General features: G+C 41.8%; 1 protein-coding gene across 1 annotated transcript; it reads left to right on the forward strand.

Moving 5' to 3' along the window:
* The first annotated feature begins 1791 nt into the window (after window positions 1-1791).
* pofut2 (protein O-fucosyltransferase 2) lies at window positions 1792-22016 on the forward strand. Its single transcript, XM_046361089.1, has 9 exons — window positions 1792-1995; window positions 9085-9335; window positions 16413-16557; window positions 16890-17000; window positions 17236-17302; window positions 18979-19104; window positions 19319-19499; window positions 20523-20646; window positions 21666-22016. The coding sequence occupies exons 1-9, from the start codon at window positions 1805-1807 to the stop codon at window positions 21817-21819; spliced, it is 1350 nt and encodes a 449-aa protein (XP_046217045.1). The 5' UTR covers window positions 1792-1804; the 3' UTR covers window positions 21820-22016.
* Window positions 22017-22871: the final 855 nt, after the last annotated feature.

The raw sequence follows: 22871 nt of genomic DNA on the forward strand, positions 1-22871 counted from the left end.
ACACAGTCATCAGGAAAAGCTGATGCTCTCATGCATGCCTCAGTGTTGCTTGCCTCGAAGCGAGCATAGAAGTTAGCTCGTCTGGTAGGCTCATGTCACTGGGCAGCTCGCGGCTGTGCTTCCCTTTGTAGTCTGTAATAGTTCGCAGACCCTGCCACATCCGACGAGCGCCGGAGCCGGGGTAGTACAATTCGATCTTAGTCCTGTATTGGCGCTTTGCCTGTTTGATGGCTCATCGGAGGGCATTGCAGGATTTCTTATAAGCTTCCGAGTCCCACACCTTGAAAGCGGCAGCTCTACCCTTTAGCTCAGTGTGAATGTTGCCTGTAATCCATGGCTTCTGTTTGGGGTATGTATGTACAGTCACTGTGGGGACAACGTCCTCGATACACTTATTGATAAAGCCAGTGACCGATGTGGTGTACTCCTCAATGCCATCAGAAGATGGCATAGTTCCAAGTAACATGATGTGTAGGATCTATTATATTCTATCAAAATATCAAGTGTGACATTTACTCTATCTGAAAGTAACATTTATAGGATCTGATGCTTTTATATTCTACTATATTTGTATTATATTCTATTCATTATATGCCATATTATACCAAAATATCAATTGAGTGATGTGGAATGTTTCTGGAATGGGACTTTCTAAATTGTATTCCAATCTTACAGTCTGTGCACAAAATGTAAACTTATAGAAAGAAAATTAGGTATAATATAATTGAGCAGCCTAAAAATCTACCCCCTTCACACAAGCAGACATTGGCAGGTGATGCCAAAGATTTGTATAACTAACCCAAGATAGACCACTGCCTGTCGTTTCCAACGGCAGCAAATTAATCATAATGGGCAAGACAAGAAGGAGGCGGGCAGAGCCAAGCAAGACCTAGCATGATCCTATTGTCGTGTTCTCGCAGTTTTTTTTTGCATTCCCATTAGGGAATGCCTACTCTGTGAAGTGCGCGTGTGCGATAACTCAATCGGGCCGTGTACTCCTTTTAAACAACGTAATTAAACATTTAATTCAATCTGTTCGTAAAAGACTGCAGTTTTTTGGAACATAAAACTGTATTGAGATCAAATGTTTCGTTGATTAAAAAAATTGCAGAATATCGGGCAAAATCTATCTCGCTCCGTCTTCTCCCACTGCCGGTCACTGGGCTTCCTCTCATCACCATATTTGGTGGTGAGTAAACTAGTCAGTGAGGTGTTCTATCATTTGTGTCTGGAAGTAGCTTGCAAGCTTCGGCGCTTGACTGCCGTTGTGAGGTCAGAACACTCGGATCAACCCTACTCCACCGCCAGAGCGTCCAGTGTGTGCTCTGAACGCTCCGATAACGAAAGGCTCTGAATTTACGAACGGACAATTCAATTCAAGTGGCTTTATTGGCATGGGAAACATGTGTTAACATTGCCAAAGCAAGTGAGGTAGATAATATACAAAAGTTAAATAAACAATCAAATTAACAGTAAACATTAAACATACAGAAGTTTCAGAACAATAAAGACATGAATCTGACAACGCTCTGAGCGTACTCCAGAGTGAATTTACGAACACATCCTGTAACGCATTCAGATACTGGGTGCGTTCGTAAATTCGCTATGGCTATCTACTACGATTTCAGAGCACTCTTGTTTGAATGTGTCAAAGCGCAGAATAACTGATGAATTTACGAACAACCAGAGCGCAGATTTACTTTACGAACACACCCACTGTTAACAAATTGTTACACAAATCAATGCAGTTGCTATGTAACCACAGACGCTTCACACTCCCGGAAGTGCGTTGCTTAAATAAAAAATGGCGGACCACAGATTTAGCAGAGGTTTCAAATCGCCAGTGTTGTGGCTTTTTTCTGTGCAATCTTTAATCAAATTGTGTTTGTCTATTCTCGCGTCGAGTGCTGTAGTCGTCGAATGTCAAATTGAAGATCCATTCCGAGCAGGAAATAGCGTTTTTTCACCGGCTGTTGCAGCAGCACGGGATCTACGGTAAGGGGGAGGCTAAACACAATGGCCTACATATGCTATAGCTTGTATTTTAATATTGTATTATTGGGACGCATAGAATATGTTATTTGCTTCTAGAGCAGTCATTTTAGTTTTTTTAAATGTGCTCAAGACGTGGGATACACAATGTTATCAGAAATCATTCCCGCTGAGAATATAATATATTAAATCTGCCTGGTAATATGCCTTTGCTGTTGTTGGTTCCATGTTTTGTGCTACTGCCATGTTGTGTTGATGCCATACTATGTTGTCTCAGGTCTCTCTGTATGTAGTGTTGTGGTGTCTCTCTTGCCGTGATGTGTGTTTTGTCCTATATTTTTAATTTTTAATCCCAGCCTCCGTCCTCGCAGGAGGCCTTTTGGTAGGCTGTCATTGTAAATAAGAATTTGTTCTTAACTGTCTTGCCTAGTTAAAGGTTAAATGCAAATAAAACATATCAAACCTGTATGGCAGGCACAACACTAACACAAAATGTTCAAATGTAGGCTACAGTTGTCCGCCTGACCGCCGATGAGTGAACATCACCTGGGTATATGGGAGGTATAGCTCACTGCCCTCAAGTGAGCAGACACTTGCAAAGCCATCCGCTCTTATTTTTCGGGTGAAATTTTGTGCGCAAATACACAACACTTTACGGTGTCGCGTGTTTTCTGGTGGGGAAACTGAGTCTGATGCACTGTCATGTACAGACAGATAGATTTCCTGGGTAAAACGTTCCACTGTAATAGTGAAGGTGTAAACCTGGCAGTAGAAAATCTTAACAGTATATTTGACCTCTCAGCTTCCCTATCAAATCTAAAAATCTCAAATAGAAAACCGAAGAAAATTAACAATAATGACAAATGGTTTGATGAAGAATGCAAAAATCTAAGAAAGAAATTGAGAAACCTGTCCAAACAAAAACATAGAGACCCGGAAAACCTGAGTCTACGCCTTCACTATGGTGAATCACTAAAACAATACAGAAATACACTACGGAAAAAGAAGGAACAGCATGTCAGAAATCAGCTCAATGCAATTGAAGAATCCATAGACTCTAACCACTTCTGGGAAAATTGGAAAACACTAAACAAACAACAACACGAAGAATTATCTATCCAAAATGGAGATGTATGGGTAAACCACTTCTCCAATCTTTTTGGTTCTATAACAAAGAACAAAGAGCAAAAACATATACATGATCAAATACAGATCTTAGAATCAACTATTAAAGACTACCAGAACCCACTGGATTCTCCAATTACATTGAATGAGTTACAGGACAAAATAAAAATCCTTCAACCCAAAAAGGCCTGTGGTGTCGATGGTATCCTCAATGAAATGATCAAATATACAGACAACAAATTCCAATTGGCTATACTAAAACTCTTTACCAACATACTTAGCTCTGGCATCTTCCCCAATATTTGGAACCAAGGACTGATCACCCCAATCCACAAAAGTGGAGACAAATTTGACCCCAATAACTACCGTGGAATATGTGTCAACAGTAACCTTGGGAAAATCCTCTGCATTATTATTAACAGCAGACTCGTACATTTCCTCAATGAAAACAATGTACTGAGCAAATGTCAAATTGGCTTTTTACCAAATTACCGTACAACAGACCATGTATTCACCCTGCACACCTTAATTGACAACCAAACAAACCAAAACAAAGGCAAAGTCTTCTCATGCTTTGTTGATTTCAAAAAAGCCTTCGACTCAATCTGGCATGAGGGTCTGCTATACAAACTGATGGAAAGTGGTGTTGGGGGTAAAACATATGACATTATAAAATCCATGTACACAAACAACAAGTGTGCGGTTAAAATTGGCAAAAAAACACACACATTTCTTCACACAGGGTCGTGGGGTTAGACAGGGATGCAGCTTAAGCCCCACCCTCTTCAACATATATATCAACGAATTGGCGCGGGCACTAGAAAAGTCTGCAGCACCCGGCCTCCCCCTGCTAGAATCAGAAGTCAAATGTCTGCTGTTTGCTGATGATCTGGTGCTTCTGTCACCAACCAAGGAGGGCCTACAGCAGCACCTAGATCTTATGCACAGATTCTGTCAGACCTGGGCCCTGACAGTAAATCTCAGTAAGACAAAAATAATGGTGTTCCAAAAAAGGTCCAGTCACCAGGACCACAAATACAAATTCCATCTAGACACTGTTGCCCTAGAGCACACAAAAAACTATACATACCTTGGCCTAAACATCAGCGCCACAGGTAACTTCCACAAAGCTGTGAACGATCTGAGAGACAAGGCAAGAAGGTCATTCTATGCCATCAAAAGAAATATAAATTTCAACATACCAATTAGGATTTGGCTAAAAATACTTGAATCAGTCATAGAGCCCATTGCCCTTTATGGTTGTGAGGTCTGGGGTCCGCTCACCAACCAAGACTTCACAAAATGGGACAAACACCAAATTGAGACTCTGCACGCAGAATTCTGCAAAAATATCCTCCGTGTACAACGTAAAACACCAAATAATGCATGCAGAGCAGAATTAGGCCGATACCCACTAATTATCAAAATCCAGAAAAGAGCCGTTAAATTCTACAACCACCTAAAAGGAAGCGATTCACAAACCTTCCATAACAAAGCCATCACCTACAGAGAGATGAACCTGGAGAAGAGTCCCCTAAGCAAGCTGGTCCTGGGGCTCTGTTCACAAACACAAACACACCCTACAGAGCCCCAGGACAACAGCACAATTAGACCCAACCAAATCATGAGAAAACAAAAAGATAATTACTTAACACATTGGAAAGAATTAACAAAAAAACAGAGCAAACTAGAATGCTATTTGGCCCTACACAGAGAGTACACAGCGGCAGAATACCTGACCACTGTGACTGACCCAAAATTAAGGAAAGCTTTGACTATGTACAGACTCAGTGAGCATAGCCTTGCTATTGAGAAAGGCCGCCGTAGGCAGACATGGCTCTCAAGAGAAGACAGGCTATGTGCTCACTGCCCACAAAATGAGGTGGAAACTGAGCTGCACTTCCTAACCTCCTGCCCAATGTATGACCATATTAGAGAGACATATTTCCCCCAGATTACACAGATCCACAAAGAATTCGAAAACAAATCCAATTTTAAAAAACTCCCATATCTTTTGGGTGAAATTCCACAGTGTGCCATCACAGCAGCAAGATTTGTGACCTGTTGCCACGAGAAAAGGGCAACCAGTGAAGAACAAACACCATTGTAAATACAACCCATATTTATGCTTATTCATTTTATCTTGTGTCATTTAACTATTTGTACATTGTATATATATATAATATGACATTTGTAATGTCTTTACTGTTTTTAAACGTCTGTGTGTGTAATGTTTACTGTTAATTTTTGTTGTTTTTCACTTTATATATTCACTTTGTATGTTGTCTACCTCACTTGCTTTGACAATGTTAACACATGTTTCCCATGCCAATAAAGCCCTTGAATTGAAATTGAATTGAATTGATCGCTACAAATCATTCTAAGCAAATAGTTTGAAGCACAGTTATTCAATCTTCCATAATAAAATTATACCAAATTGTTAATTTCATTTTTTACACAGTAAAATTGGATGGTAAACTTTTTATCACGTTTGACACTAGTACATGAATAATCCATTGTCATTAACATTTCAAAGCATAACATGCACATATTATGACAGCTACAATGCCATCTAAGATGGTTGAAATCGTGAAACATGCAGCGGAAGAAAAAACCATGGTGATGACCCTGGTCAAAGTGTGCCGTCTTTTCAAGAAAATCTGTCAGCCCATAATATACATAAGGACGGACATAGAGGAAGAAATCATAGGCCTACCAGATAGCACACTACATACCAGTATAGTGTCAGTAAATAACATTTGTTGAAATCGCAGACAGGTATAGTGGACTAGCTCTCAGGCTGAAAAAAACTACAAATACTCACTCATGGGTGTTTTAGAGTGATATTTATGGAGAGGTTAACTGACATGGGGCGCCTGATTAACTCAATGATTTGGATGGACAACTTGGGTTGGTAGCAAGATGAGCTACCTTATTTATTGCAGGTGAACACTTGTTTAAAAAAAAATATGTATATATTTTTTACTATCTATCCCTTTGAAACATCTTGTTTATTACTTGTTACTTTACTACTTGTTGTACTTTATATAACTTTAAAGGAAAAAATATCCTTCAAAAAATCGGTATTTTTGGATGCCAATTTGGCTGATTTTATTTATTTATTTTTACACCTTTTATTTAACTACGCAAGTCAGTTAAGAACACATTCTGATTTTCAATGACTGCCTAGGAATGGTGGGTTAACTGCCTCGTTCAGGGGCAGAACGACAGATTTTTACCTTGTCAGCTCGGGGATTCAATCTTGCAACCTTACGGTTAACTAGTCCAACGCTCTAACCACCTGCCTCTCATTGCACTCCACGAGGAGCCTGCCTTTTACATGAATGCAGTAAGAAGCCAAGTTAAGTTGCTAGCTAGCATTAAACTTATCTTTAAAAACAATCAATCAATCATAATCACTAGTTAACTATACATGGTCGATGATATTACTAGTTCATTCAGTGTGTCCTGCGTTGCATATAATCGATATCGGTGCGCATTCGCGAAAAAGGACTGCCTTTCTTAAAATCAATACACAGAAGTATACATTTTTAAACCTGCATATTTAGCTAAAAGAAATCCAGGTTAGCAGGCAATATTAACCAGGTGAAATTGTCACTTCTCTTGCGTTCATTGCACACAGAGTCATGGTATATGCAACAGTTTGGCCCGCCGTATTTCACTGAAAGAATAAACATTTTGTTATCGAAATGATAGTTTCCGGATTCGGCCATATTAATTGCCTAAGGCAAATCAAATTTATTTATATAGCCCTTCGTACATCAGCTGATATCTGAAAGTGCTGTACAGAAACCCAGCCTAAAACCCCAAACAGCAAGCAATGCAGGTGTAGAAGCACGGTGGCTAGGAAAAACTCCCTAGAAAGGCCAAAACCTAGGAAGAAACCTAGAGGAACCAGGCTATGTGGGTTGGCCAGTCCTTTTCTGGCTGTGCCGGGTGAAGATTATAACAGAACATGGCCAAGATGTTCAAATGTTCATAAATGACCAGCATGGTCGAATAATAATAATAAGGCAGAAAAGTTGAAACTGGAGCAGCAGCACAGTCAGGTGGACTGGGGACAGCAAGGAGTCATCATGTCAGGTAGTCCTGGGGCACGGTCCTAGGGCTCAGGTCCTCCGAGAGAGAGAAAGAAAGAAGGAGAGAATTAGAGAACGCACACTTAGATTCACACAGGACACCGAATAGGACATGAGAAGGCTCATATTTCTATGTGTTAATTATGTTATAATTAAGTCTGATTTGATATTTGATAGAGCAGTCTGACTGAGCGATGGTACGCAGCAGCAGGCTCGTAAGCATTCATTCAAACAGCACTTTCGTGTGTTTTGCCAGCAGCTCTTCACAATGCTTTAAGCATTAAGCTGTTTATGACTTCAAGCCTAACAACTCCCGAGTTGTTGTGTAACCGATGTGAAATGGCTAGCTAGTTAGCAGGGTGCGCGCTAATAGCGCTTCAATCTGTGATGTCACTCGCTCTGAGACTTGGAGTAGTTGTTCCCCTTGCTCTGCATGGGCTGCGGCTTTTGTGGATTGATGGGTAACAATGCTTCGAGGGTGGCTGTTGTCTGTGTTCCTGGTTCGAGCCCAGATAGGGGCGAGGAGAGAGACAGAAGCTATACTGTTACACTGGCAATACTAAAGTGCCTAAAAAAAATACCCAATAGTCAAAGGTATATGAAATACAAATGGTATAGAGAGAAATAGTCCTATAAGTCCTATAATAACTACAACCTAAAACTTATTACCTTGGAATATTGAAGACTCATGATCAAAGGAAACACCAGCTTTCATATGTTCTCATGTTCTGAGCAAGGAACTGAAACGTTAGCACATATTGCACTTTTACTTTCTTCTCCAACACTTTGTTTTTGCATTATTTAAACCAAATTGAACATGTTTAATTATTTATTTGATGCTAAAATTGATTTTATTGATGTATTATATTAAATTAAAATAAGTGTTCATTCAGTATTGTTGTAATTGTCATTATTACAAATACATTTAAAAAATCAGCCGATTTAATCGGTATCAGCTTTTTTTGGTCCTCCAATAATCCGTATCGGTATCGGCGTTGAAAAATCATAATCGGTCAACCTCTACTTCAAATGTGGATGTAAATACTGGTGATAGGGTAGATTGGGGGTACAAAATGTCTATTCTCAGAGAAAAAGAAGTTTGTTAAGATTTACAGGTGTGAAAAATGGCTTTCCTTTGGCAATTTTTTTAAAATAAGTGTACAGACGTGTCAAAATGTTTAATATCCCATTTGACTGTCTTAAAATTATAATTAATCAAAGTTCACTGCAATATAAAGTAAACTAGAGTTTTTCTAGTATTGAAGCTGGCATAATGTGGGCATGCTATGCGTTGCAATTTTAATGACAATGGATTACTAATGTATTAGTGGCAGACATGTTACAAAATGTTTACCATCCATTTTAACTAATTATAATCCATCAAATGTCACTGTAATTTAAAGAACTAGTGTTTTACTTATCTTGTAGCTGTCATAATATGGGCCTATTATGCTTTGAATGTTAATGACAATGGATTAGTGATGTACTAGTGGCAGACATGAGAAATTTTGCCATCCAATTTTACTGTGTTAAAATTGATTAATGTTACCTCAAAATTCACTGTAATAAAGATTAACCAGTTATATTAACCCATATTTTAAGTTGGCATAATATGGGCATCGTATCAAAATAATTGTTGATAAGGCGCTTGTCTCTATCTGTGCATGACAGTGCATCCTACTCAGTTTCCCTACCAGAAAACACATGATACCATAAAGTGTTATGTATTCACGCACACAAATTGGCTCACTTGACCGCAGTGTCTAGCTCCAACAGAACTCATGTTTATGAGGCTGCCAGCCAGGCGCATAGCCTAATATAACACAATGAAACATATAATACTATCTCTATATCTTTATGCTGCCAGGTACCTGCTTTACGACATCAACCCCCCAGAGGGTTTCAACCTTCGTCGGGATGTGTACATTCGCATGGCATCCCTGGTGAAGACCCTGAGGAGACACAGTGACTGGGTGCTGGTGCTGCCCCCCTGGGGACGTCTTTACCACTGGCAGAGCCCAGACATCCACCAGATCAGGATCCCCTGGGGAGAGTTCTTCAGCCTCACTAGCTTGCAGGGCAACGTGCCTGTCATAGAGTACGAGGAGTTTATAGCTGGTGAGTTCAGCAGTCTCATACCCTTTCCACACTACAGAGCTGACCTGATTCGAACTGAGCTGGGCCTCGTTTCCCAGAGCCTTCGAAGCAATCATCGTTAGAACCATCTTACCATGTATCTTTAGTGGCCGATGTGTTTCCCCGAGCCTTCGTTAATAACGTGACTACAAATCCAATGTTGCAATTGTTACAAACAAGTGAAGGATAAAATCTTTCAAATGAAATCCGAGATGACTGCCTTAAAAAATACATAGGCTGCAGTGCCTTCAGAAACCACTTGAATTTTTTTAGATTTTGTTATGTTACAAAGTGGGTTTAACCCTTAACGTAATAAAAAAAAGAAGGGCCTATGTAGCCCTTCCGCATCTGCGGTGAAAGGTGAGTGGCTAGAGTGGTGTTTGTCAGACCACGAGTCATCGCAAAAATTTGTCTTCTCACAAAACCGTCTGAACGGTTTGGCCTACAAGCCACTCTATGGCAGGATGAGACTCTCACGAACACAATTGTTTTGTGAGAAGAACACTTTTTGGGATGTCTCATGGTCACAGGACTCAGCCAGGCCCAGCCAATCAAAGTTCGTTTTCTCCCACAAAATGGCTTTATTACAGACATAAATGCTCCTCAGCAATCCTCTCTCAGGCCTTTTATGGTAGAGTGGCCAGACGGAAGCCCCTCCTCAGTAAAAGGCACATGACAGCCCGCTTGGAGTTTGCCTAAAGGCACCTAAATGAATTTCAGACCATGAGAAAAGAGATTCTCTGGTCTGATGAAACCAAGATTGAACTCTTTGGCCTGAATGCCAAGTGTCACATCTAGAGGAAACCTGGCACCATCCCTACGGTGACGCATGGTGGTGGGAGCATCATGCTCTGTGGATGTGTTTCAGCTGCAGAGACTGGGAGACTAGTCAGGATCAAGGGATCGAGATCCTTGATGAAAACCTGCTCCAGGGTTCTCGGACCTCAGACTGGGGCAAAGGTTCACCTTCCAACAGGGCAACGACCCTAAGCACACAGCCAAGACAACAATGAGTGGCTTCGGGACAAGTCTCTGAATAACCTTGAGTGGCCCAGCCAGACTTGAACCCGATCGAACATCTCGGGGGAAACCTGAAAATAGCTGTGCAGCGACACTCCCCATCCAGAGCTTGAGAGGATCTGCAGTGAACAATGGGAGAAACTCCCCAAATACTGGTGTGCCAAGCTTTTTAGTGTCATAACCAAGAAAACACCAGGCTGTAATCGCTGCCAAAGGTGCTTCATTAAAGTACTGAATAAAGGGTATAAATACTTATGTAAATGTAATATTTCAGTTTTTATTTGTAATACATTTGCTAAAGTTTCTAAAAATAAACGTTTCTGCTTTGTCATTATGGGGTAATGTGTTAAGGTTGATGAGGATTTTAAAAAATCGATTTATAATAAGGCTGTAACGTAACAAAATGTGGCAAAATTTAAGGGGTCTGAAAACTTTCAGAATGCACTATATATGGAGATAGTTTAGTGCCTAAAATCAATAGGAAAATATATGTAAAGAAAAATACATATAGTTTCCTGATCTTTCTTATATCTCTCATTAAATGTATTTCCTCTTTTTGACACCTTGAAATAGATTTAATTGTAAAATAAATTGTCAAGGATATTCACAAAATTCTAACATTAAAACACAATTATATGTCGATTAGATAAGTATTCAACCCCCTGAGTCACTTTTGGCAACGATTACAGCTGTGATTCTTTCTGGGTAAGTCTCTAAGAACTTTGCACACCTGGATTGTACAATATTTGTCCTTTATTCTTTAAAAAATGCATTAATGTTCTGTCAATTTGGTTGTTGGTCATTACTCTACAGCCATTTTCAAATATTGCCATAGATTTTCAAGCTGATTTAAGTTAAAACTGTAACTAGGCCACTCATCAACATTCAATGTTGTCTTGGTAAGCAACTCCAGTGTATATTTGGCCTTGTGTTTTAGGTAATTGTTACACTGGCAATACTAAAGTGCCTATAAAACATCCAATAGTCAAAGGTATATGAAATACAAATGGTATAGAGATAAATAGTCCTATAATTCCTATAATAACTACAACATAAAATTTCTTACCTGGAAATATTGAATACTCATGTTAAAAGGAACCACAAGCTTTCATATGTTCTCATGTTCTGAGCAAGTAACTTAAACGTTAGCTTTCTTACATGGCACATATTGCACTTTAACTTTCTTCTCCAACACTTTGTTTTTGCATTATTTAAACCAAATTGAACACGTTTCATTATTTATTTAAGTTAAAATAAGTGTTCATTCAGTATTGTTGTAATTGTCATTATTACAAATATCAGCCGATTTAATTGGTATCGGCTTTTTAGGTCCTGCAATAATCGCTATCGGTATCGGCATTGAAAAATCTTAATCGGTTAACCTCCACTGCAAAGTATTGACTTTGGGGGGGATAATACATTTACATTTAAGTCATTTAGCATAAGAGCGACTTACAAATTGGTGCATTCACCTTATGAGATCCAGTGGAACAGTCACTTTACAATAGTGCATCTAAATCTTAAAGGGGGGGGGGGAGGGAATACTTATCCTATCCTAGGTATTCCTTAAAGAGGTGGGGTTTCAGGTGTCTCCGGAAGGTGGTGAATGACTCCGCTGTCCTGGCGTCGTGAGGGAGTTTGTTCCACCATTGGGGGGGCCAGAGCAGCTAACAGCTTTGACTGGGCTGAGCGGGAGCTGTACTTCCTCAGTGGTAGGGAGGCGAGCAGGCCAGAGGTGGATGAACGCAGTGCCCTTGTTTGGGTGTAGGGCCTGATCAGAGCCTGGAGGTACTGAGGTGCCGTTCCCCTCACAGCTCCGTAGGCAAGCACCATGGTCTTGTAGCGGATGCGAGCTTCAACTGGAAGCCAGTGGAGAGAACGGAGGAGCGGGGTGACGTGAGAGAACTTGGGAAGGTTGAACACCAGACGGGCTGCGGCGTTCTGGATGAGTTGAAGGGGTTTAATGGCACAGGCAGGGAGCCCAGCCAACAGCGAGTTGCAGTAATCCAGACGGGAGATGACAAGTGCCTGGATTAGGACCTGCGCCGCTTCCTGTGTGAGGCAGGGTCGTACTCTGCGGATGTTGTAGAGCATGAACCTACAGGAACGGGCCACCGCCTTGATGTTGGTTGAGAATGACAGGGTGTTGTCCAGGATCACACCAAGGTTCTTAGCGCTCTGGGAGGAGGACACAATGGAGTTGTCAACCGTGATGGCGAGATCATGGAACGGGCAGTCCTTCCCTGGGAGGAAGAGCAGCTCCTCCGTCTTGCCGAGGTTCAGCTTGAGGTGGTGATTCGTCATCCACACTGATAAGTCTGCCAGACATGCAGAGATGCGATTCGCCACCTGGTCATCAGAAGGGGGAAAGGAGAAGATTAGTTGTGTGTCGTCTGCATAGCAATGATAGGAGAGACCATGCGAGGTTATGACAGAGCCAAGTGACTTGGTGTATAGCGAGAATAGGAGAGGGCCTAGCACAGAGCCCTGGGGGACACCAGTGGTGAGAGCGCGTGGTGAGGAGACAGATTCTCGCCACGCCACCTGGTAGGAGCGACCTGTCAGGTAGGACGCAATCCAAGCGTGGGCCGCGCCGGAGATGCCCAACTCGGAGAGGGTGGAGAGGAGGATCTGATGGTTCACAGTATCGAAGGCAGCCGATAGATCTAGAAGGATGAGAGCAGAGGAGAGAGAGTTAGCTTTAGCAGTGCGGAGCGCCTCCGTGATACAGAGGAGAGCAGTCTCAGTTGAATGACTAGTCTTGAAACCTGACTGATTTGGATCAAGAAGGTCATTCAGAGAGAGATAGCGGGAGAGCTGGCCAAGGACGGCACGTTCAAGAGTTTTGGAGAGAAAAGAAGGGATACTGGTCTGTAATTGTTGACATCGGAGGGATCGAGTGTAGGTTTTTTCAGAAGGGGTGCAACTCTCGCTCTCTTGAAGACGGAAGGGACGTAGCCAGCGGTCAGGGATGAGTTGATGAGCGAGGTGAGGTAAGGGAGAAGGTCTCCGGAAATGTTCTGGAGAAGAGGGGAGGGGATAGGGTCAAGCGGGCAGGTTGTTGGGCGGCCGGCCGTCACAAGACGCGAGATTTCATCTGGAGAGAGAGGGGAGAAAGAGGTCAGAGCACAGGGTAGGGCAGTGTGAGCAGAACCAGCGGTGTCGTTTGACTTAGCAAACGAGGATCGGATGTCGTCGACCTTCTTTTCAAAATGGTTGACGAAGTCGTCTGCAGAGAGGGAGGAGGGGGGGGGGATTCAGGAGGGAGGAGAAGGTGGCAAAGAGCTTCCTAGGGTTAGATGCTTGGAATTTAGCGTGGTAGAAAGTGGCTTTAGCAGCAGAGACAGAGGAGGAAAATGTAGAGAGGAGGGAGTGAAAGGATGCCAGGTCCGCAGGGAGGCGAGTTTTCCTCCATTTCCGCTCGGCTGCCCGGAGGCCTGTTCTGTGAGCTCGCAATGAGTCATCGAGCCACGGAGCGGGAGGGGAGGACTGAGCCGGCCTGGAGGATAGGGGACATAGAGAGTCAAAGGATGCAGAGAGGGAGGAGAGGAGGGTTGAGGAGGCAGAATCAGGAGATAGGTTGGAGAAGGTTTGAGCGGAGGGAAGAGATGATAGGATGGAAGAGGAGAGAGTAGCGGGGGAGAGAGAGCGAAGGTTGGGACGGCGCGATACCATCCGAGTAGGGGCAGTGTGGGAGGTGTTGGATGAGAGCGAGAGGGAAAAGGATACAAGGTAGTGGTCGGAGACTTGGAGGGGAGTTGCAATGAGGTTAGTGGAGGAACAGCATCTAGTAAAGATGAGGTCAAGCGTATTGCCTGCCTTGTGAGTAGGGGGGGAAGGTGAGAGGGTGAGGTCAAAAGAGGAGAGGAGTGGAAAGAAGGAGGCAGAGAGGAATGAGTCAAAGGTAGACGTGGGGAGGTTAAAGTCGCCCAGAACTGTGAGAGGTGAGCCGTCCTCAGGAAAGGAGCTTATCGAGGCATCAAGCTCATTGATGAACTCTCCGAGGGAACCTGGAGGGCGGTAAATGATAAGGATGTTAAGCTTGAAAGGGCTGGTAACTGTGACAGCATGGAATTCAAAGGAGGCGATAGACAGATGGGTAAGGGGAGAAAGAGAGAATGACCACTTGGGAGAGATGAGGATCCCGGTGCCACCACCCCGCTGACCAGAAGCTCTCGGGGTGTGCGAGAACACGTGGGCGGACGAAGAGAGAGCAGTAGGAGTAGCAGTGTTGTCTGTGGTGATCCATGTTTCCGTTAGTGCCAAGAAGTCGAGGGACTGGAGGGAGGCATAGGCTGAGATGAACTCTGCCTTGTTGACCGCAGATTGGCAGTTCCAGAGGCTACCGGAGACCTGGAACTCCACGTGGGTCGTGCGCGCTGGGACCACCAGATTAGGGTGGCCGCGGCCACGCGGTGTGGAGCGTTTGTATGGTCTGTGCAGAGAGGAGAGAACAGGGATAAACAGACACATAGTTGACAGGCTACAGAAGAGGCTACGCTAATGCAAAGGAGATTGGAATGACAAGTGGACTACACGTCTCGAATGTTCAGAAAGTTAAGCTACGTAGCAAGAATCTTATTGACTAAAATGATTAAAATGATACAGTACTGCTGAAGTAGGCTAGCTGGCAGTGGGTGCGTTGTTGACACTACACTAATCAAGTCGTTCCGTAATAGTTTCTACAGTGCTGCTGTTCGGGGGCTAGCTGGCTAGCTAGTAGTGTTGTTTACGTTACGTTGCGTTAAAAGAACGACAATAGCTGGCTAGCTAACCTAGAAAATCGCTCTAGACTACACAATTATCTTTGATACAAAGACGGCTATGTAGCTAGCTAAGTAGCTAGCTACGATCAAACAAATCAAACCGTTGTACTGTAATGAAATGAAATGAAAATGTGATACTACCTGTGAATGCGACCGGGTTGTTGAGTTCTATTCAGAAGACGTTGGCTAGCGTTGGCTAGCTGTTGGCTAGCTAGCAGAGTCTCCTACGTTAAGGACAACAAATAGCTGGCTAGCTAACCTCGGTAAATTAAGATAATCACTCTAAGACTACACACTCTAAACCTAACAACACAATTATCTTGGAACGAAGATACGAAGACAGCAAAGACAGCTGTGTAGCTAGCTAACACTACACTAATCAAGTCGTTCAGTTGAGTGTAATAGTTTTCCCAGTGCAGCTAATCAGTGGACGTTAGCTAGCTGGCTAGTGAAGACTACGTTAGGACGGCGAAATACGATAGTTACGCAATTATCTTTGATACAAAGACGGCTATGTAGCTAGCTGAGAAGAAATTGCTAGGATTAGACAAATCAAACCGTTGTGCTATAATGAAATATAATGAAATGTATAATAGTTATGCACGCTCAAGTTTTCAGGTTTTTGGTATTTTTTCTTGTTTGTTTCACCCCAAAAATATTTTGCAACTTCAAAGTGTTGTATAAATCAAATGATACAAACCCCCCCAAAAATCTATTTCCAGGTTGTAAGGCATCAAAATAGGATGGGGTGAATACTTTCGCAAGGAACTGTATATTTTGCGACTAGAATGCTGTCTGAAATTTTTGCCTGAATGTGTTTCATAATATGTGACAACATGTGCGCAGTGATGTGCCCAATGATGTGCCCAATCTGTGATTTAGTGCATTATTTAGTGCAAATAACGATGCATCTGGTATGATCATCGTAAGTTACATCGCAGCTGGAAACGAGTCCCTGTACCCGGCTAGCCTGGTTTTATATCCACCGTAGTTGCTGGGATCGTGCTGGAAAAGCCATTGTAAAAGAAAAATATCAGAGTACCGTTCTGGTCACCCCTCAGACATTTGAGTAAATGCCCATGTGTTTGTGGTTGGTCGACTTTCCCTGACATCTGGCTGATTTCCATTCTTTTCCTCTGTTTAGGATTGTTCCATAGGTATAATGCATAATGATACATGGTTATAAATACTTATACATGCTTATAAGAAGATATAAAACATTATACCTTCAGGCTTAAAGTAACATGTTATATTTCCGTGTTTTTGGCTCCAGAGTCTGGAGGCCCATTTATTGAACAGGTCCTGGTGCTACAGAACTATGCTGAAGGGTGGACTGACGGGAAATGGGAGGAGAAAGTGGACCAGCGACCCTGCGTTGAACGGTTATTGTACTCCAAAGACAAACAGGGTTATTACAGGTACAGTAATCACCAGGTTCAGAGATAGATAGGAACACAATACATTCAACACAATACATTCCAAAGATACATAGGACTACTGCATGTGGACACTAACAATGAGTTTGGCATCTGTGCTTACCTACCTTTTATGTCTCGCGAAGTTGAATTATCAAAGGTAAATACTGGTTTCAGCTATTAAAATGTGTTTTATGGCAGTGGAACGAGCTGTAGTAGAATAGTGGGTGTAGTGAGTATGACTTATATTCATATAAATAAAATTGTCATGTTTGTTGTGAGCAGTTTTCCCTAATTTGAAAGCCTCTTTCTTCTCCTTCCTTTCCTGCTGTTAGAGGATGGTTTTGGGGCTACGAGGAAACCAGGGGTGTGAACGTCACTTGTCTGTCAGCTCAGGGCCACGCCTCCATCCTGGCACCACTCCTGCAGAACAACATCACATCAACGTGAGTCAATAAATGTGTGTTTGGCTAAGATGGATACAATTATTGAATCCTAGTCTTCTTGTCTAAGGATGTGTGTTAATTATACCACTATTACAGGTTTAATGTGGACTTCCTATTTACCAAAAAGTAATATTCTAGAGTTGGCAGCATAGTCTTTATTGGATTTGTTGTATGTACTGTATGAGATGTGGACATTTGTTCACTGATGGAGCTCTTTCCTTTCATATCCCCGCAGTTCTGTGATGTTGGACAAAGCAGAGACCGTCCTCCATGATCACTACGCAGGAAAGGACTACTGGGATGTAAGTCTGATGTCAGGTTGTAGAGAATGTATCTATGTCTGGTAATGGTTGACAACCTGCAATCATACAGTTGAAGTCGGAAGTTTACATACACTTAGGGTGAAGTCATTAAAACTAGTTTTTCAACCACTCCACACATTTCTTGTTAACAAACTTTAGTTTTGGCAAGTCGGTTAGGACATCTACTTTGCATGACATAAGTCATTTTTCCAACAATTGTTTAGAGACAGATTATTTTACTTATAATTCACTGTAACACAATTCCAGTGGGTCAGACGTTTACATACAGTAAGTTGACTGTGTCTTTATACAGCTTGGAAAATTCCAGAAAATTATGTCATGGCTTTAGAAGCTAATTGACATCATTTGAGTCAATTGGAGGTGTACCTGTCGGTGTATTTCAAGGCCTGGTTCATCCATTTGAGCAGTTTCTAAACACCTGAAGGTACCATGTTCATCTGTACAAACAATAGTACGTAAGTATAAACTCCATGGGACCTTGCAGCCATCATAACGCTCAGGAAGGAGACGTTTTGTCTCCTAGAGATGAACGTACTTTGGTGTGAAAAGTGCAAAACAATCCCAGAACAACAGCAAAGGACCTTGTGAAGATGCTGTAGGAAACAGGTACAAAAGTATCTAAATCCACAGTAAAACAAGTCTTATATCGATGTAACCTGAAAGGCCACTCAGCAAGGAAAAAGCCACAGCTCCAAAACCGCCATCATTTTTTTTTTTATACAGTTTGCAACTGCACATGAAGACAAGATCGTACTTTTTGGAGAAATGTCCTCTGGTTTGATGAAACAAAAATGGAACTGTTTGGCCATAATGACCATCGTCTTGTTAGGAGAAAAAGGGGGAGGCTTGCAAGCCAAAGAGCAACATCCCAACCGTGAAGCACAGGGGTGGCAGCATCATGTTGTGGGGGTGTTTGCTGCACGAGGGACTGGTGCACTTCATAAAATAGATGGCATCATGAGGAAGAAAATGATGTGGATATATTGAAGCAACATCTCAAGACTTCAGTCAGGAAGTTAAAGCTTGGTCGCAAATGGGTCTTCCAAATGTACAATGACCCCAATCATACTTCCAAAATTGTAGCGAATTGGCTTAAGGACAACAAAGTCAAGGTATTGGAGTGTCCATCACAAAGCGCTGACCTCAATCTCGTAGAACATTTGTGGGCAGAACTGATAAAACGTGTGCGAGCAAGGAGGCCTACAAACCTGACTCAGTTACACCAGCTCTGTCAGAATGGAGGGGCCAAAATTCACCCAACTTATTGTGGGAAGCTTGTGGAAGGCTACCCGACGCATTTGACCCAAGTTAAACAATTGAAAGGCAATGCTACCAAATACTAATTGAGTGTATGTAAACTTCTGACCCACTGGGATTGTGATGATAGAAATGAAAGCTGAAATAAATCATTCTCTCTACTATTCTGACATTTCACTTTCTTAAAATAAAGTGGTGATCCTAACTGACCGACTGTATTTGGCTAAGGTGTATGTAAACTTCCGACTTCAACTGTATATTGTAATTAATTATAGGTCATATTTCATAGAAATCTGGTAACACTGGATAGTTACTTTAATGCAGTGGTGAATAGTTCTTTCCTGATTTGTTTAACACTCACATTTTGTCTAATTCTTTTTGTGTCTTCTCCTCTGTAGACTCGCCGCAGTATGGTCTTTTCCAAACACCTGCGTCTCCTAGGGGACGAGTTCCGTGCAAAGTACCTGAACTCCACAGACGAGCAGGACCAGACCGTATACAACGAGGACTGGACTCGCATTAAGGTTTTCAGACCTTTTCACATACATACACGCCTCGCACATTTAAATTAGATGTATTTATCTATCCACATCGATTACTTGTTGCACTAGCAACATGCACTGTGTGGGAAAAATGGGGGGGCTGTCTTAAGCTAAGAATAGTTTTGTTTTGCTATTAGTGGGTACTTTTAATTGGGCATGAATGGTTTGATGTGTTAATTTCTGTGTGTAAACTCAGAATAAGCTGGGTTCTGCCAGAGGGGGGCCGTACCTGGGTGTCCACCTGAGGAGGAAGGATTTTATCTGGGGTCACAGAGAGGATGTGCCCAGCCTCAAAGGAGCTGTCAAGAAGATCAGGGACCTCATGAAGAAAAACAAACTAGACAGAGTCTTTGTTGCCACTGATGCAGATGAGGAAGGTACAGTTGTACTTTGGTGCCATTGATTGATGTTGAATGTCAAATAAATAAGTTGAAAATAAAGCCATTCATATTTGCAGCCCTAAGAAAATAACAAAATAATTGTGTTAGGAATTAGAATTTCAGTTGACTTTTGAAATGGAATTGGCCCCAACCGTATAACTCAGTAGAGGTTTGGCAGGTTTATGCTGTCTGTAGCCTACTCCACAGAGAGAGTCACTTTCTGACCTTAGTTCCTTTATTATGTCTTTGTGTTAGTTTGGTCAGGGCCTGAGTTGGGGTGGGTAGTCTGTTCTTTTTCTATGTTGTATTTCTGTGTCTGGCCTGGTATGGTTCTCAGAGACAGCTGTCGATCGCTGTCTCTGATTGAAAATCATACTTAGGTAGCCTTTTCCTGTGTTTTGTGGGTGATTATTTTCTGTTTAGTGTTTAACATCACCTTATAGGACTGTTCGTTTGTCGTTTTTGTTGTTTTGTTCAGTTGTTTTATTAAAAATATGAACACTTACCACGCTGCGCATTGGTCCTCCTCTCTTTCTCTGGACGACAACCGTTACAGAGTGTCTGTGGGTTATACAATGACATTAAGGATTGTCTTTTTCGTCAGCTTTCCAGACAAAATTATAATTTTAACGGTCTAGATGAAAATAACAAATCGTGTGAAATTGTATTAGGTAACAATAATGTAAATGCCTGTGCCAAAGCCTGCCCCCTTATCCCCCAACAGGGATGTTTCTTTATAAATGACTAATTGTCCTTTTTTCTACTGTACTTTGTTTTTTGATTATGCTTACATGTGTATGATATAATGTATACAGTAGATAATGCCTGTACCATGTTTGATTATGATTGTTTTTTAGTGTCTCAACTAAATTTGAGTTGTTGTTTTTGTATTATTGTGTCAATGGGGAGTGACATTTCAATACACTTTTCTAATCTCTAGATCTAGACAATAGGGCCAGTCAGAGTATGGCTCTAAGGCCACAGTGTGTTCCTGATGAGGCATCTGTCTGTCTTGTGCAGAGCTGGAGGAGCTGAAGAAGATATTACCAGAGATTACACGCTTTGAACCCACCTGGGAGGACCTGGAACTACTCAAGGACGGGGGCGTGGCTATCGTCGACCAATGGATCTGCTCACATGCCAGGTACAGCTCTCCTCACAATGAATGCTTCTATGTTCCACCATTCAGTTGAAAGAAAGTGTTGCACAATATGTGCAGACTGAGGGTGGGGAGCTGTGACAAGTACACATGATGCAGACATTCTTGTACTTTTCTTTTGTTGAAGTGCACACGAGCATACTGTAGTTAAACAACACCTCACATTCTGTAGGATAGTGGGTCATGTGACACCACTTACAGTATTAGAATTATTTTATTGGCCTGTAAGTTTCCTTTAAGATCATATTTTTATCAAATGTCTGTAAAGGGAATTCGATTGTCAGAGCAGTGTAAAAATAGGCCGAAACAATTCCTTAAAACATTTGAGGTTTGCTTTACATCATCATTACTCGACATCAAAATGTTTAAATGTAATAAGCCACACATGATAGAGGGATAAACAGAATAATTGAAATACGCTTGAAGGAGTAAAGTAAGATCATTGAAGTTTTTGTATCCCATTTTAAATGTGAGATGGCAGATCTAGGTGTTCATGATAAGACTCTGTACTTCAAACATACTGTATATATATTGTACTCTATGTTGTCTAAGATTCGGCTGTTAAATTAAGTAAATATTTTCAACTCAACTAACAGATCATATGGTACAATAGTTGTCTTTGTCACCTGTGTACATCAGACCCACATATGCGCCTGAAAGCCATTGTCCCTTATAATCACATGGTCTGAGGGTGCATTCCAGTCACGTTAGTTTCTGGATCACTCCACTAGAAATCTATTACAGTACTGGAGTGTTAAACACATCATTACACTTCTACTGCACTTTAGAATATTTGCACTGCATTTAAATCAATATTATTAGCCTGTTGTGTACTGTATGGGGTGATGAGGAATGTGAAGTCTATTGTATACTGTGTTTCATGTGTTGAAGACTTTCTATTGATTTGATACTTGTAAAACGGACTTGTCTTTCTTAATTGCCCCTGGTGGGATAGATATAGTTGCATTGAATTGAATTCCCTCTATCGCCCTCCCATTTCCCAGGTATTTTATCGGAACATCTGTGTCGACCTTCTCTTTCCGGATCCACGAGGAGAGAGAGATTCTGGGATTCGACCCCAAAACTACCTACAACCGCTTCTGTGGGGACAGCGAGAAGGAGTGTGAACAGCCCACACACTGGAAAATAGTCTACTGATGCAATGACATGACACCCCTCTCAACAGCTCTCAAAGAACATGCCAATTGCAGTGTTAAAGTGGAGCTTTGTTATTTTTATATATACATTTGAAGTCAGACGTTTACGTACACTTAGGTTGGAGTCATTAAAACTCGTTTTTCAACCACTCCACAAATGTCTTGTTAACAAACTGTAGTTTTGGCAAGTCGGTTAGGACATCTACTTTGTGCATGACACAACACATTTTTCCAACAATTGTTTACAAACAGATTATTTCACTGTATCACAATTCAGAAGTTTACATACACTAAATTGACTGTGCCTTTAAACAGCTTGGAAAATTACAGAAAGTGATGTCATGGCATTAGAAGCTTCTGATAGACTAATTGACATTATTTGAGTCAATCGGAGGTGTACCTGTGGATGTACTTCAGGGCCTACCTACAAACTCAGTGCCTCTGCTTGACATTGTGGGAAAATCAAAATAAATAAGCCAAGACCTCAGAAAAACATTATAGACCTCCACAAGTCTGGTTCATCCTTGGGAGCAATTTCCAAATGCCTGAAGTACCACGTTCATTTGTACAAACAATAGTACGCCAGTATAAACACCATGGGACCACGCAGCCGTCATACCACTCAGGAAGGAAACGCATTCTATCTCCTAGAGATGAACGTACTTTGGTGCAAAAATTGCAAATCAATCCCAGAACAACAGCAAAGGACCTTGTGAAAAAGCTGGAGGAAACAGGTACATATCTATATCCACAGTAAAACGAGTCCAATATCGAAATAACCTGAAAGGCCGCTCAGCAAGGAAGAAGCCACTGCTCCGAAACCGCCATAAAAAAGCCAAACTACGGTTTGCAACTGCACATGGGGACAAAGATCATACTTTTTGGAGTCTGATGAAACAAAAATAGAACTGTTTGGTCATAATGGCCATCATTATGTTGGAGGAAGAAGGGGGTAGCTTGCAAGCCAAAGAACACCATCCCAACCGTGAAGCACGGGAGTGGCAGCATCATGTTGTGAGGGTGCTTTGCTGCAGGAGGGACTGGTGCACTTCA

This window comes from Oncorhynchus gorbuscha, linkage group LG09, assembly GCF_021184085.1.
Source record: "Oncorhynchus gorbuscha isolate QuinsamMale2020 ecotype Even-year linkage group LG09, OgorEven_v1.0, whole genome shotgun sequence".
NCBI lineage: Eukaryota > Metazoa > Chordata > Actinopteri > Salmoniformes > Salmonidae > Oncorhynchus > Oncorhynchus gorbuscha.